Source organism: Eschrichtius robustus, chromosome 17 (genome assembly GCF_028021215.1).
Source record: "Eschrichtius robustus isolate mEscRob2 chromosome 17, mEscRob2.pri, whole genome shotgun sequence".
Classification (NCBI taxonomy): Eukaryota; Metazoa; Chordata; class Mammalia; order Artiodactyla; family Eschrichtiidae; genus Eschrichtius; species Eschrichtius robustus.
The window spans coordinates 70907933-70923417 of NC_090840.1; the positions used below are offsets into that span (position 1 = coordinate 70907933).

Consider the following 15485-nt stretch of genomic DNA (forward strand, 5'->3'; position numbering starts at 1 on the left):
TGGTGGGCAAAGTTGCATAAGCAGTCACTTCCATTTTTTTGCTGAGTGCTGAAGAGAGTTACACATATACAGTGCAAGCATTAAAGAGAAGTAGTATCCTTCTAGCCTTGGGGCAAGGACAAAGGCTTAGGGAAAGCTCCTTAGAGAAAACGAGACCCAGGCTAAATAGAAAAGGCTGGTTTAGAGGAGAGCGAGGCCAGGCAGAGTGGTCAGCATGAATAAATCTCTGGGTAGAGATTTTTTTTCTTTTTCTTCATAACTATTTCCCTGGTGCCCAAAAGTAGTGCCTGACTCGTAGAAGTTGCTCAGTGAGTGTTTGTTGAATAAATAGGAATACGAAGTGGAAGCATGTGCTAGGGCCTGTAAGCTGTTATGTAATTTTGAGGGGTGAGCTGAAGTATGATGGGATGGTGGTCAGAGATGAGTCTGGAGAAGTAGGCAGGCCCAGAGGGCAGTGGACCTTAACTGTCCCACTGTAGTGCTTAGACTTTCCCCTTTAGATTGATGGCAGCCAGTAAAGGGTGCTGAGCAGGGGATTAACATGGTCAGTTTTGATTTGGAAGATCAGCCTGAAGACTGTTGAGAATGGCTGGGTGGGAGAAGACAGGATTAGGATTCAGCGTTGGAGACCAGATAAGAGATGAGGACAGCGTAGGTCACGAAAGTGGTAATAAGAATGAAAAGGAAGAATTATTACAAATATAAAATAAATAGAATTGATCAGATGTCTGAGATGGATGTGGGAAGAGGAAGAATGATTCCTGAGGTACTTGGCTTTTGAAAGTGGAAGAGTGATGATATCACACAGAGCCGGTTTATGGGGGCAGATGAGGTGGTGTGTTTTGGGCCTGTGGGACGTTTGGGTGGTGGAGATATTTAGGAGGTAATTGAAAATATTCTGAAATTTGAATGAGAGGTTGAACAGGAGAGATTGACTTGAGTGTCAGCATCAGCACGTGGATGGTAGTAGAAACCGTGAGACGATGCATTAGCCAGCCAGGGCAGACATGAAGTGTAGGGGTTGGGGGGAGATACACAGTAGAATGGGTTAGACATGGACTGAAGGGTCAGTCTGCGTGAATTCACATCTTGATTCCACTACTTATGGGCAACGTTGGGCAAGTTAAATAACCTCCTTGAACTTCAGTGACTTCACCTGCAAATTGGAGATAATAAAAGTTCTTATCTTTATACGGTTGTTGAAAAGAATGACTGAAATGGATGATCTACGTAAAAATGCTTTAGACCTTTGTTTAGCGCGTCGGAAGATCTCAAAAAATGTTTGCTGTGGTGGCTGTGGTGGTGGGAGTAGAGTGATATGAGTTTTAAAGTGTTGTTAAGGAGTTCTGCCTTTGCTAAAAAAGAATGCCTCTTTTATGACATTTTATGGAAAAATTCACCTTGCTGGAACTTAAAACACAACAAAATTAAGATTTTGATTAAAACCATGCTTTTATAATAGCCATCTTGTTTAGGGTTGAAATCATAAATGTATCAATGGAATAGAAGCAAGATGTCAGAAATATACTCAAGTTGTTATATGAACCAAATAAATGAATGTGATTTTTTTCCCTGAAATTATTTTTTTTCTTTTATGTCACGGTATCTTGAATTTGAATAATGTATGGGTCTCTTTTAAAGGGAAAAAATGTATAGATCCCCAGTGTTATATTTTCTATTATAACGATTCGAAATACATATAAACATAAAATTAAATTCCTCATGCTTATCATTCTTACACAACTGTAAAACCAAAATGAATTTAGGAGTTAAATACAAAAGACTAACAAAATTTAAATGAACAACATTAATTGAGTGTGATGGATGAAAGTAAATTACTATTTGTAATGTGGGACTGGCGTGGTTAGACTCATAGATTTTTTTCAATTTAACTTTTGATAGTAAATTCACATGATTCAAAAATAAAACACTATTAAAAGATGCACAGAGAAAAGTATCACTGCCCTTCTAACACTCTACCCAGTGCCCACTCCCTAACTCTCCTCCAAATCAGACAACCACATTAGTTTTTGCTGTACCCTTCTAGAATTTCTTTATGCACATGCAGGCGGTTACACACTGAGATGCCCCATGCTTTTTCCACTTAGCAGTTGGAACTTTCCATTTCACTTTATAGAGAGCTTGCTCTTTTTTGCAGCTGCATTGAAAATACGTACATTAATTTATTTAATCAGTCCCCTACTGACAGGCATTTTGGTTGTTTCCAATCGTGTATAATTACGATGTTGCAGCAAGTAATTTTCAATATGTGTCATTCAGTGCAGGTTTTTGAGATTACGTTCCTAGTCCATGGCATGCCAGGTGATCATGGGGATCCTCCACCACTTTTCTCTCTCAGCACTACAGCTAACCCTTGTGTGAGTGCACTTGATCTCATTCAGGCTTCGCTTGGCTGACACCAGATTTACCTGTTTTTTCATTAGCCCATACACTCAATTTGAGACACATTGCCTTAATAGGTTAATATAGACTTAAGATTGTCTTTACTTGCTGGAGAAAAATAGAAAATTGTTGAGAGCATTTTGATGGAGTATTAATGTGGAATACACCATCACGAGGCACGGTCTTGTTTATCGTTTGAGTATCTACTATTGGAAATACAGGTTTCGCGTATACCTTTCAACTTGTGTTTTTTCGTGTTTAGGGACATGGTTTGCATGGGATAGGAGAAACTGTCCACATACCTTTCCCATTTGATGAGACAGAACTACGAGGAGGTACCTTAATTTTGAGTTGTATCCATTTGACTTCTTTATGATTAATCTTGTCCACAATTTGGTGGAAACATAGCAGGAAGTAAATTCTTAAAATTTTTAAGTTCTAGGGTCTTAAAACTATTCTGCTTTTAAAGAGTATTGGCAAAAGGTAGTTTTCTGTCATGTGCCTGTTCCTACAAAGAACTAATAGAATAAGACTCATTTAGAGCCCAGGCCTAGAAGGAATACTAGTCTGTCTTGGAGATGAAGAGACTAAGTAGGTAGCTACGTAGATGGAAGACTAGGTTTTCTGTATGTTTGGCCTTTTAGTTTCCTTTTATTGTTTATTTATTTGGAGGTTGGGGGAGGAGACAAGTCATAGGGAAGATTTTATGCTTAGAAAGTTGATGTTTTTTCCCCCAAGTGTTACATACTGGTTTTTTTCAGGGGCTTTTATGGACACTAATGAACATTTGTATACTAACTTACAGTTTACAGAGAACTTGCATGTATTTCCTGTTTCAGCATTTTTTTTTTTTTTAACAGAAGCAAATTTTTTTAAAAAAACTTTTATTAATGGTCAATGTGTTTTGATTTAAGTTTGTGGTATAGTATTAGAAGTCCCGAATCTAGAGTCATTGTGTAGAGAAAATGAGAAAGCACTCATTTGCTTTTTAATTAATTAATTAAAAATTTTTTTACATTTTATTTTTCCTATTAGAGAGGACTTGAGTGAATAGCAAAGTTTGAGCTAAATTTAGCGGGTTTGAATCAAGGGTGAAAAGCCTGTTTAATGTTATCTCTTTTTAGAATTGTGAGCTACAATACATTTGATGAAAGATGCTTGGAGAATTTCTATAAACGCAAATTCATTCTTCCTTTTGTTTAATATAAAAATACCTTTCCTCTGTTGAATATTAAGAAAGTATGTATATTCAAAAGAAAAATAGTCTCTGATTAAAACTTACGTATATTTATATAGCACTTGTGTTTCCTGCTCCATGCAGAACTTTCATTCTCTAATCTGTTTTTCTTGTTCTTAGAATATTGCTTGGAATTTTAGAGAGCAGTGACTCGTTCAAGTAATTTAACTTAATTCATATAAGAACTTTTCTTCTAAAATGTTAGTCACCATTGCACCTCCTTGCCCAAAGCAGGGAAAAGGAAGATTTTTATAAGTATTTTTTCCTTTCCACATGTCTAGGCTGCAAAAGCCTTACATTTGAAATTGTGCTCTTTTGGCTGTTGTGAATAAATGTGTACAAAATTTGGAGAAGAGAGTTTTCTCTTCCAAAAAATAGCCCCTATTCAGAAATAAGTATTTCTCTGCAACTAAACTTTGCTAGTTAATTCTCTGATACTTTATAAATTCTATGGAAAAATTTATTGTTCACCAGAAGATACAGGATAGTGACAGGAGGATCTTAAAAATCACAAAATCTCAAGAACTGATTAAGAAATCTCTTGCCTGTGGAGATTACTGTGAATATTCTAAAAAAGAGGAATATTCATATTTGGTTATAGAGCATCTTTCTCTTTTGTAAGTTCACATATTTGTGAGAATGAGCTGATATTTAAATAATTTATTAGGGATGTAATTTCAAGTACTTTGTTAGCTTTAGTTTCAATAAGAATACTTTTTACTTTTCTTAAATTAAAAAAAATATATGATGTGTATTTAATGCATTTCCTGGTAGAAACCCACTAAGTAAGTATTTGAGGCAGAATAGAACTACAAAGAGAAGCCTAGAGAATTTGCCACTGACTGACCCTATTTGATTACTTAGCAGGTCAGTTGTTTTGCTACATCAGTCGCCTTCTGAAGTCTGTAAATATGTTGTATGTGTACAGCATCCTTTTTCATCCACAGATATTTCTTCGTTGGAATCAATCTTGATAAAATATAAAAGTAGTTCTAAGAATTGTTTAATAAAAGGAAAGTATATTTAAGTTTTTGGTGTTTTGTTGTAAAACCATTTACTTATAATGTGATGTCAACTCTTTGTTCTTAGAGTTTACACGTGTCAATATGGGTGTTCATAAAGCATTGCAGATGTTGAGGAACAAAGTGGACTTGCAGCATTTTTGTGGATATGTCACCATGTTGAATGCTTCTAGCCAACTTGCAAACAGAAAACTCAGTGATGCTTCTGATGAGAGAGGTTAGCCAATAGCTGGGTTCTTTGAATTAGGATAATTGGTACTGAGTTTATCACAAGCTTAATATTTAAAAAGCATGGGTACCTTTGTGGGGATGTTGACTTATTTAATACTTAATGTTATTCCACTGAAAGATGAGAAAATATTCTGTGATATCATTGGGACAAATATCAATTGTTCAAATGGAGAAAATACTAAGAGCATAAGTAAAGAAGTGATGACCTGGGGTTGGAATACAGAATGGTTATTGGGTTTTAGCCCTTTACTGTCGTATTTATGTTTATAGGCTTTAAATTAAGTTCCTTTATGGGGTGATGGTTTCAAAACTTTAGTCTCTTTGTAAAATTGTTTTCAAACTAGAATGAGAAGTTTTTCCCTTTCAGTTTTCCTCTTTCTATCAAGGCACCATTGTCTTGTTATGCAGATCTTAAAAATCATATCTTTATCTCATCCTTCTCCTTTCCCACTCAACCCAGTTAGTTTCCAAGATCTGTGAGTTAGTCTTTAGAAATGTCTCTTATATCCGTTTCTTTCCCTCTCTCTTTAATTCTCTGTAACTGCCATTCTAGTCTGAGTTTTGATACTTTATACATGTTTTATTGCGACCATTTCCTGCTTAGCCTTCCTGGCCTCATTCTCTTCTTTCTGTCTCCAGCCTGTCCTGCATATTGACAACAGCTAATTTTCCTTAGATACCTTTTTCTTTCTAATTTAAAAATTCATTTTCAAATCACCTTCTTATAATTACTAATTGTTTCTGTTCTGGCATAATTTTGGCTTGTATGTGGCTTTGATTGCCATGATGTCACCTCTGGTCCACGACTCTAGGGAACCTTTTAATTCAAGTCTCTGTCGTTGATTGACTATATTCGCTGAACCTCTTAGTTTGAAATCCTGAGAAAATATGATTGATTGCTAGCCATCCAGTGGATTGAATTAGTCTCCACTCCTGGTCCATTTACCTTTGGCCAGAGGAGTTGGGTAACTTTCAACAGTTGACTGCCAGGTATCACAGGAGCGTTTTTAAGAGAAGAGGGCTGTCATTTCAATGAATGTCTACTGTAGCTGTCATGTTTTATTCCATTCATTCTATAAACATTTACAAAATACCTCCTTAGGTGTTGGAGATATTTCTGTTACTAAGTCCTAGGTAATAAAACCCTGGAAGGAGAGACAAGCAAGTGAATCAGCCTACTGTGTAGTGTTAAAAGACTGAGATATAGGGGTCTGCTTCTTGAAGAGCTAATAAAGTAGGACAGAGAAGGCATATCCCAGCCCAACTGAGCTATCAGAGAGGCCTCTTAGAGAAGGTAAAGTTTGAACTAAATTTTGAAAAGCGAGGAGTTCGCTACACACAGATAGTTGTTTACTTGGAGGGTAGCAGCCTTTAGGGAATCGGGCAATAGAGTAGCTCATCTTGGCCGAAAGAAGAGTTTGTGGGGCAGTAGTAGATGAGAGTAGAGAAGTAATAGGTGAGATCTAGAAGATCTTGGAGGATCTTTCATGCTGAAAGATACAGGGAGTCAAAAAAAATATTTTGAGAAGGAATGATGTAATCAGACTGCATGTTTCCATGGGGATAGAAATGACTTTAGTAATTCTCTAAAAGGTCTAAACTTGTGTTCTGCCTTTTTAATCCTTGTTTTTTTAGGTCAGGGCTTTACAAGCTCAGTACTGTTTATGTTTGGAGCTGGATAATTCCTTGTTGCGGGGGGCTGTCCTGTGCACTGTTGGATGTTTAGGATCTCTATAGACATCAGCAGCATCCCTGTCCCCGTTCATGGCAACCAAACCATGTCTTCAAACGTTGCCAAATGTTTCTTGGGGGACAAAATTTTCCCCCTTTTAAGAACTACTGCTTTAGGCTAAAGACTGTTCATTGTTTTCCGTTGTCATTTCTGTTGCCTGAAGTCTTCTTTTATGTTTGGACTGACTTATTGACAACCTGTGCCAACTACTAGAATCCTAATATTGTGTATGCCCTTTAATTGTAAGGAGAACCTGATTTGGCTTCTGGCTCAGATGTAAATGGGAGTACAGAGTCATTTGAAATGGTCATTGAGGAAGCAACTATAGATTCAGCCACAAAGCAAAACTCTGGTAAGGCTTTAAAAATTATTTGCAATCTTGGACTAATTTCTGAGGTTTGACTCTTTTGTTAAGTCGTTTGGATATCGTTTTTCTGCTCTTATTATAATGGACTTTTTCATAAGTATTTTCTAGGAAAGAATTTTATATGTTTAGAATAATGATTAAAGTTAGTTAAAATATTATAAAACTATGACCTGAGAATAAAAATGTTTTATTTTTCCTATGTTGATTCTCTCATCTTGTAGCTGTCCTGCACTACTTTTTTTTTTTTTTTTTTTTTTTTGGTAAAAGACCACTTTGAGCATCTGTTGAAAGCTGTGTGCCTTCTTCCCAGAAGCATGTACATACTCAAAAAACATTCTTTCCTGTTTCAGAGATTCACTGATCCCCTCTCTGAGTCTTCTCCCCTGCTAAGCCCTTTGGTGGATGTCAGTGGGGGGGTGGGAGGAATCTATGAAAATCTCTGGAGCTCAGTTAAGAAACCCTGGTCGGTCATAATATATATAAATATGTATATGATTGATAACTTTATATATCCTTTTGTAGTTGCCACAACAGAAGCAGATTGGGTTCCTCTCGAGCTGTGCTTTGGAATTCCACTGTTTAGTTCTGAATTAAACCAGAAAGTTTGCAGAAAAATTGCTACACATGGCCTTTGCAGAAAAGAGAGGTGAGGGTTTGTGTTTGTTGTCATCTTTTCATCTATGAGACTTCTTAAGCTCTCAGTATTGGTTGCTATATCCTACTTTGTCTTATTTCACACATGATCATAGTACTTGCCTTGTGTTTATTTGTTGATTGAATAAAAATGGCTAGTTTAAGAGTTTGCTATATATTTTAAAATTAAAGTTCAGTACCTCAGAAATTAGGTACATGCAAGTCTTTTGGACACATGTTTTGGTTAATTATATTTACTTAGTTACCCAGATTTGGTGAGAGTACGGTTAAAATGGGCATGCTTATATGACGGTATGAACCTAGTTTTTTTAATATGTAAATATCTATAGAAATTCTCTCTTTCTTAATATACACACACTCAAGTTATGTTAATAGTGATTATCTCCTATAGTGGAATTATGGCTGACTTTCTAAATTTTCTTCAGTTTCCACATTTTCTAAAATGAGCACATATTACTTATCAGAAATGACATGTAGGTTTTATCTCATATGCCAACTCTGATCCATTGGGAATGGCTGCTGAGAGTCAGCGTTGTAAAAGTTCTGAGACTGTCTAGTTTAGCCGAAAAGAATATCTTTGAATCTGATTGTCATGGTGGGTGGCTTGGAGAGATGATATCCACAGATCTTGACATCTTTATTTAGGAAAACAAAGTTGGATAATAAATAATTAATTTAATTGGCTCAATGTAGCTTATATCAGAAAATTAAAAGTACTTAACTGACAAATAATTTTTTTTTTTTTTTTTTTTTTTAACATCTTTATTGGAGTATAATTGCTTTACAATGGTGTGCTAGTTTCTGCTTTATAACAAAGTGAAACAGTTATACACATACATATGTCCCCATATTTCCTCCCTCTCCCGTCTCCCTCCCTCCCACCCTCCCTATCCCAACCCCCCAGGTGGTCACAAAGCACCGAGGTGACCTCCCTGTGCTATGCGGCTGCTTCCCACCAGCTATCCACTTTACATTTGGTAGTGTACATATGTCCATGCCACTCTCTCACTTTTCCCAGCTTACCCTTCCCCCTCCCCATATCCAAAAGTCCATTCTCTAGTAGGTCTGTGTCTTTTTTTTTTTTTTTTTTTTTTTTTTTCCACACACACACACACTGTATTTTATTTTTACAAGGGATAAATAGACTGACACCAAGCATTGTACATGGATGACCACAACAAAAGCAACAATGATTGCAATTTGACAAATAATTTTAATAGCTATCCTGAAAATAAAATAACATACATGAATAAAAAAAAAGAAATACTATGTAGTTTTAATGATTGCCACTATAATTGTTACCAATTTACATATTTGAAAAATATGTGCCTAAATTTTTATTTTAGAAGTTTTCTTGTATTTAACATTTATATTTGGTAGTAGTTTAAACTTTTAACAATAATTTTCCAATTTTGGTTATACATGATGTTTTATTTCAAAATGGTCTTTTTATGCACTGTTACTCTGTATTATTAAAACAAGCAGAAATTTCATAGACGAGAACCATTGAAATTGTTTTTTTTTTAATTTTTATGTAATTAACCAAGATGTATATACATACATAAATGCATTTAAATTGTTAAAATTAAACTCTTGTGAGATATTAATTCTTGTCATATTTGTTTTAAACTTTTCCCCTTTTTTTCAGCCTTCAAAACCTCTTACATTCCAGTAGAAAACTGTCTCTACAAGTCCTTAACTTTGTTCACTCATTCCAGGTAACAAAAACCAAAAAAATCCAAATGGTATTTGCATAGAGCTTTTATAGTATGCAAAACACTTCCGTGTTTGTTCTGAGTCTCCACAGCAGTAAGACATGAAATAAGCATTATTTCATGCTTATTTATGCATTTTAATTTATAAATGAAGATGCTGAAATTCAGGAAGTTAACTGACATACATGATTTCACTGGCCAGGTGTTTAGGAAGCTTGGACTGTTTGTTCTGTGCTGGTGCTTCATTAAACGGAAATGTGTTAAGCATCTGCCATGGGCCATGCACCATGCTAGGTGCTGGTTCTTGGGTCAGTACACTTCCATTAATAACTGCAGTGATTCTCCATTACTGAGAGGGGGTTGTCTGTTATGGTAGTGAATGCCAGTGCTCTAGACCTTTTATCTTACCCCCAAGGAAAGAAAGGATGCTCTAGACTTGATTTGTAGATAAACTTCTAGAATGGAATATTTTTGTTCGGTATATCTGTTCTAATATTATGAAATCAGTATTTTGGAGTTTGGTTTCATTCATTCTTTCAATAAATGCTTGAGTTGACTCTATGCCAGACCCTTTACCAGGTGCTGAGGAAACGATATCTAAGACACTAATGGAGCTTAAGTGTTGTATGAGACCATAGTCTAGTAAACATCGAAATATGTGAAGTAATTACAGATTTCAGTAAGTGCTTTGAAGGAGCCAAGCTCCTTCAAATCTGATGGAATCCAAAGGTAGACCTAATTTAAATAGGTAGAGATGACGCATAAGCTGAAACCTAAAGGATGGGAAAGAGTATTCCAGGCCGAGGTTAGTAGGTGCAAAAGTCCTGTGTCAGGAAGGCATTCAACCTGCAAGGAAACGAGAAGGCCCAGCGTGGCAGAAGCCTCTTGAAAGAGGGATGGTGGGAAGAGGTGAGGTTGAAGAAGAACGGAGAGCCTTCTGGAGTATGTTAAAGAATATGTATTTTATGCTGAGTGCAAAGAGAAACTATTAAAGACTTTTAACAGAGAATGACATTATTTTTAATTGACTCTTTTAAAAGATTAGTTACTGTTTAGAGAATAGATTAGAAACAGACAAGCACAGAAACAAGATAAGTTCGGAGACTGCTCTAATAGCCTAAGTAAGAGATGTTGGTGGCCGAACACCGTTTTTCGTTTTAAAAAAATTTGCATGTATCCATAATAAAGGTTTGTTTATTACATGTATATACTGTTAAACATGTAATAATATAATAAATTATGTATATTGTAAAAGATACACAAAACCAGGAATTTTATCGGATACAATAGGTAGATACAGGATTTTAAAAATTTTCATGGTACTGCACCCCACTTTGGAGTGAGTACCCCACTTTGGAGACCACTGGCCTAGACTACGGTGGTGGCTATGGTGAGTGATTCAAGTAAACTCATTTGGGATACATGTTGGAGGGAGACTGATGGAACTTGGTGATTAAATGTGAGGAAAGATTGAGGCTGTGGTGAGGAAGGGAAGGATAAAGAATGATTTTCATATTTCTTGACTAGCTTTAGCAGGGAAGGCTGGGGAGGAACCAGTGGGGGAAAATTTGAGAGTTTGCTTATGGACATGCTAAGTGTAGAATTTATGGTGAAACATCCAAGAACAGATGTTGCATAGGTGGAGGTTTGGGCCTGGAGTTCTGGGGAGAAGTCTGCTGAATGTGTGAATCTGAGAGCCCTGGGAGTGGATGGATTGTTCTAGTGCTTAATGTTGTGTGAGGGTTTTTGTCTAAGAATTAACTTCTTCTCATCCCATATTCTCATAGTGTGTTATTTCTGTTTATTTCAAAGCACTTGTCATCATCTGAGTGTATTAGTCATTTCTGCACGTTAATACCTGTCATTGATTATTTTGGGTTTGTGAGGTACAACTTTGCATCTCCTATAGTGCTTTGCCATTCCATAAACATTTCTTAGGTAATCAAGGTCTCTATTTCTCATTAGCTACATTAAGTGGTTTGGTAAAGGGTTGAATAGAATTTTTTTTCTCTTGTTTCTTGATCTTTTAGGAAGGTGCTTCAACACTGGATATTCACAATGAGGCCAGTTTTCCAAGTTTGCTTTCACAGTCATCCTGTGCTGACATGGGAGTTCCACTTCCTGCAAAGAACTTAATATTTAAAGATGGCATCTTAACAGAGTGGAGTGGACGTTCACCTTCCTCGCTTCTTATTGCTAATCTCCATTTGCAGTAATTTGGTTACATCATTTGTTGCTCACACTTTCTGCCGTTTTTCTTTCTTAACATTAGCTTTATATTGCCAGCCACTAAAAAGCATCCAGCTGCTGCAGTGCAATTCATGCTTAACTGATGTTAAAGTTAAAGTTTGGGGAACATGTTCATGTTTTCTGAAGTTTTCCTCATTACTGCACCTCCTGATGCAACGAAGAGCTTTTTAGCAGCCTGCACTGTATTTTTTACCTTGAGACAATCTGCGTTTCTTTTATAAAACTGAGGATATACTTTATAGGCTTTATGATGACTGTTATGTTTATAAGCAGTCACTATGAATATTGCAGTGGTAATTTTATATGTTAGTTTATCAAACATAAATCTTGTTTAATTTTATATTTTGTTACCTACTCTTTAGGGGATCGTGGGAAGAGGTAGAACTCTTCCTCTGAAAAGGCTTCTTGGTATTTAAAGTAGCAAAACTATAAAACGATAAACATCCGTTATTGAGAGATGATCTGATGGGGCATTAAGAATTGCTGTGGGTGTTTGTAAATTATGTATATCGGTTGAACATTGTTGAAGGTATGTACATCAGCATAGTTATGTATGGCTTAACCTTGATTTAGAAGGTCTTAACTCACACTATGACTATACATTGACATCTCATAAGAAGCTTTGGAAAACATTCTATTTTTAAACAACATTTATATGTGGACTTCAGTTGTCGCTCATTTTGGGCTTTATATTTTCATAGAGTCTTTATGGAAAAATAGAATTTATTTTCCACTCTTGTAGCTGTGGCTGCTGCACATTTTCTCCCTGATTTATTTTTTGTTTAGTAGCTCTGCCCATGAATGTTATGGAATTGGATTTGATGTTTTCAAACCAAGGATTTTGATTTCAGCTTAGAATTGCATATTAGAGGCATTAAGGCTATGTCTTCTGATCAGAACACTTTAGTGATAAACCTACTGTGAGGACATAAGCAATCCGGATCTTAAATTTATGTGACTAGTTTTAGAGGAAATGATAAAGAAAAATTGAGTAATTTCAAAATGTTTCTTGAGTCATTGATTCTTTTAGTATCTCAAATGTTAATTAGAATAATTGGAATCACTTTTTAGATTTTTCAAGTTACCTTCCTCGGGAAGTTTGTGCAGTGTTATATAGTTTAGTTTAGCTTTTCTCATAGGATAATGGTTTGCTAGTTTAAAACTGTAACCAAACTAACTGGTCAAACAACATATATCTAAAATATTTAAAGCATTAGAAAATTTGGGAAGGTTAAATCTAAACATTTTTGCTGATAATTTTTGTTATTTATAGAACTGACATTTGTGTATTTAACATACTTCTGGAAGTATGTGTCTTTCTTCAAACTGTTAACCATGCATTCAGTACTGTCACCTACCTGTTGAATATTTTGGAGCAGGTTACCTATGGCACAGTCAGTGCTGTGTTTTGGGTAAATGCAGTAATGTTTAGTATTCTACTTTGTCTTAATATGAGGTAGAAACCAAGTGTATGTTACAGATGTTTGTGTATAAAAGGAAAAATACTAATATTAAAATAATTTCTTATAACTGTGAATCACTCATTTATTTTTCCAATAATTGATATTGTACATTCCTAGTGCTATTAGGTATGTATGTAACTTCTACAGTTTTTCAACTGAAAGTTGTAAGTATTTCATTTGATCAGGGCTCTTTAATCTCATTTTCATTTGCTTTGTTCAGATTAACTGTAGTTATTTTATTTATTTCTGTTATTAACAAGCTTAACCTACGGTAATGACATGTACACTAATAAAGCATTGAATGTTTGTAGCTGTTGGTAGTGAACCCAGTTGTTGGTGAATTTAAAACTTAAAATATGGGAGTGATTTGCTGCTATATTTCCTTTGAGAGCTAACAGAGGAGGAAATAGAGCCTAATAAATGATCATGAATTTTAGGGAAAGTACTGAAAAAACATGTAGTCAACTCCGGTTTCTCATGTGAATGAGGAAAGATTCTGATTCCCAGCTGAAGACCTCTCATACTTTTAAGGATGGAGAATCTGCACTTTTAAAGCTGTTATTAGCAAAATGTGAAAGCCACTTTTATGCTTTACTTTGTGAATTTGGCTTTGTTTCATTCATACATTAACTCATGTAAAGATGCATCTCTTAAATCTTATCTGTTGATCCTATTCAACAAAAAGGTAATAAATACAGAATTTATTATTTGCCAAAGAAAATTTGTGAAAGAATTTTTATCCAGTTTTTCTGCAAATGTTTAAAGTAATTTCATTTGGCTTTGTGCTGCCTCCCCTCTTTTCTGCCCTTACAGTAGCTTAAACCATTGATTGGCAAACTTCAGAAACCAAGAGAAAAAAAGAAATATAAAAAAGGACATAGAGTTTAGTATGGTACAATTTCACCTCTCACATAGGTCTAAAGAAGTGTAACTTTATGTTGTTAAAAAAATATATGATCGTCTGATTTTCTTGATTCCTTATTTTCTTTTAAAGTGTGTAATCAGATATTTTATTTGTTTTTTGGGGGGAATATTGGTTTCTTTTAGTTGTTTCCAGTTTTCTTTGCCATTTGTGTTTCTCTTTTATGTTCAGTGTTTCGAATACGGTTTGTATTTAAAGATTTTAAAATACCAAAACTGTAACTGAGCACAGTGGATTTTTTTCTGGTATGCTGTTAATATGATACAGTGAAATGTATAAAGTGTTGTCAATTTGATTATTGACACATATAATATGTTTACAAATAAACTGTGGTGTTGGTCAAGTTGCTGTGAAAATGTGTAATCTTCTGTAAGCCCCTCCCTTAATTTTAAATACAGGCATGCTTTCAGTGCTGACGTTTTCCTATACTTTTTTAAAAAAAATAACCTTTTTATTCTATAATAATTTCAGATTAGCAGAAAAATTGCAAAGGTGGTCCGGAGATATTCCCTATATCCTTCCACAAGCTTCCACTAATGTTTACAACTTATGTAAACTATGGCACATCTGTCAAAACTCAGAAATTAACATTGGTACAATAGTATTTACTAAACTACAGACTTTATTTGGTTTTCACCCATTTTCCTCTCATGTTCTCCTGTTCCAGGACCCCCTCCAGGATACCACGTTGCGTTTATTTAGTCATCACTGCTTCCTTGGTCATCACCGATCTGTGACAGTTTCTCAGTCTTTCATGACCATGACACTGTGAAGAGCACTAGTTGGTAATTTGGTAGGATGCCCCTCAATGTGGGTTTGTCTGGTGTTTTATCATGATTAAACTTGAGGTTCTGCTTTATCAGGAAGGATATAGCACAGTGGTTGTGTGCCCTTCCACGCTGTATTATATCATGGGGTGCATAATGTAAATAGGCATTATTGGTGATGTTCCTTCATTGGTTAAGGTGGTGTCTGCTAGGTTTTTCCACTGTAAAGTACCATTTTTCCACTTTCCATACTCTTTTTTTTTTTTGAAGTGAATTACTAAGTCTAGTCCACACTCAAAGGGAAGGAGAATATCTATATATATTCTTTACAAATTTTCTTAAAGATTTGTTCCCTTCCCCTATTTATTTGATCATTTATTTATATTAGTATGCAATCATGGCTATTTATTTTATACTTTGGGTTAAAATCCAGTACAGTTGTTATTTATTTTGTTGTGCAAATTGTTTTAGCTTTGCCTATTGGGAACTCTTTGAAGTTGGCTCCTAAATCCTTTTGGTGTACCCTCATTTTTTTTTTTTTTTTTTTTTTTTGACCATAGTTTTACTTTCTAGCACTGCAGGTATTACCTGGATGCCAGCCCTAGAATTAGCCTATTTCTCCAAGGAGCCCTGGTTCCTTTCATTGCAGAATGGTACTTAGAAACCAAGATTGTGGTTTAGGTGTGCTTGCTGCTACTGCATCTACACCTTTCCAGTGATAT

The 15485-nt window shown here is 35.3% G+C and overlaps 1 protein-coding gene across 1 annotated transcript in view; it reads left to right on the plus strand.

Moving 5' to 3' along the window:
• FAM91A1 (family with sequence similarity 91 member A1) overlaps positions 1-15056 on the plus strand; it is a 42566-nt gene extending 27510 nt beyond the window's left edge. Inside the window, exons 19-24 of the mRNA XM_068525636.1 lie at positions 2666-2738; positions 4730-4879; positions 6873-6977; positions 7515-7638; positions 9295-9364; positions 11392-15056. Coding sequence (XP_068381737.1) covers positions 2666-2738; positions 4730-4879; positions 6873-6977; positions 7515-7638; positions 9295-9364; positions 11392-11577 — 708 coding nt within the window. The 3' untranslated portion in view covers positions 11578-15056. The remainder of the gene's footprint in view (positions 1-2665; positions 2739-4729; positions 4880-6872; positions 6978-7514; positions 7639-9294; positions 9365-11391) is intronic.
• The last annotated feature ends 429 nt before the right edge of the window (positions 15057-15485 follow it).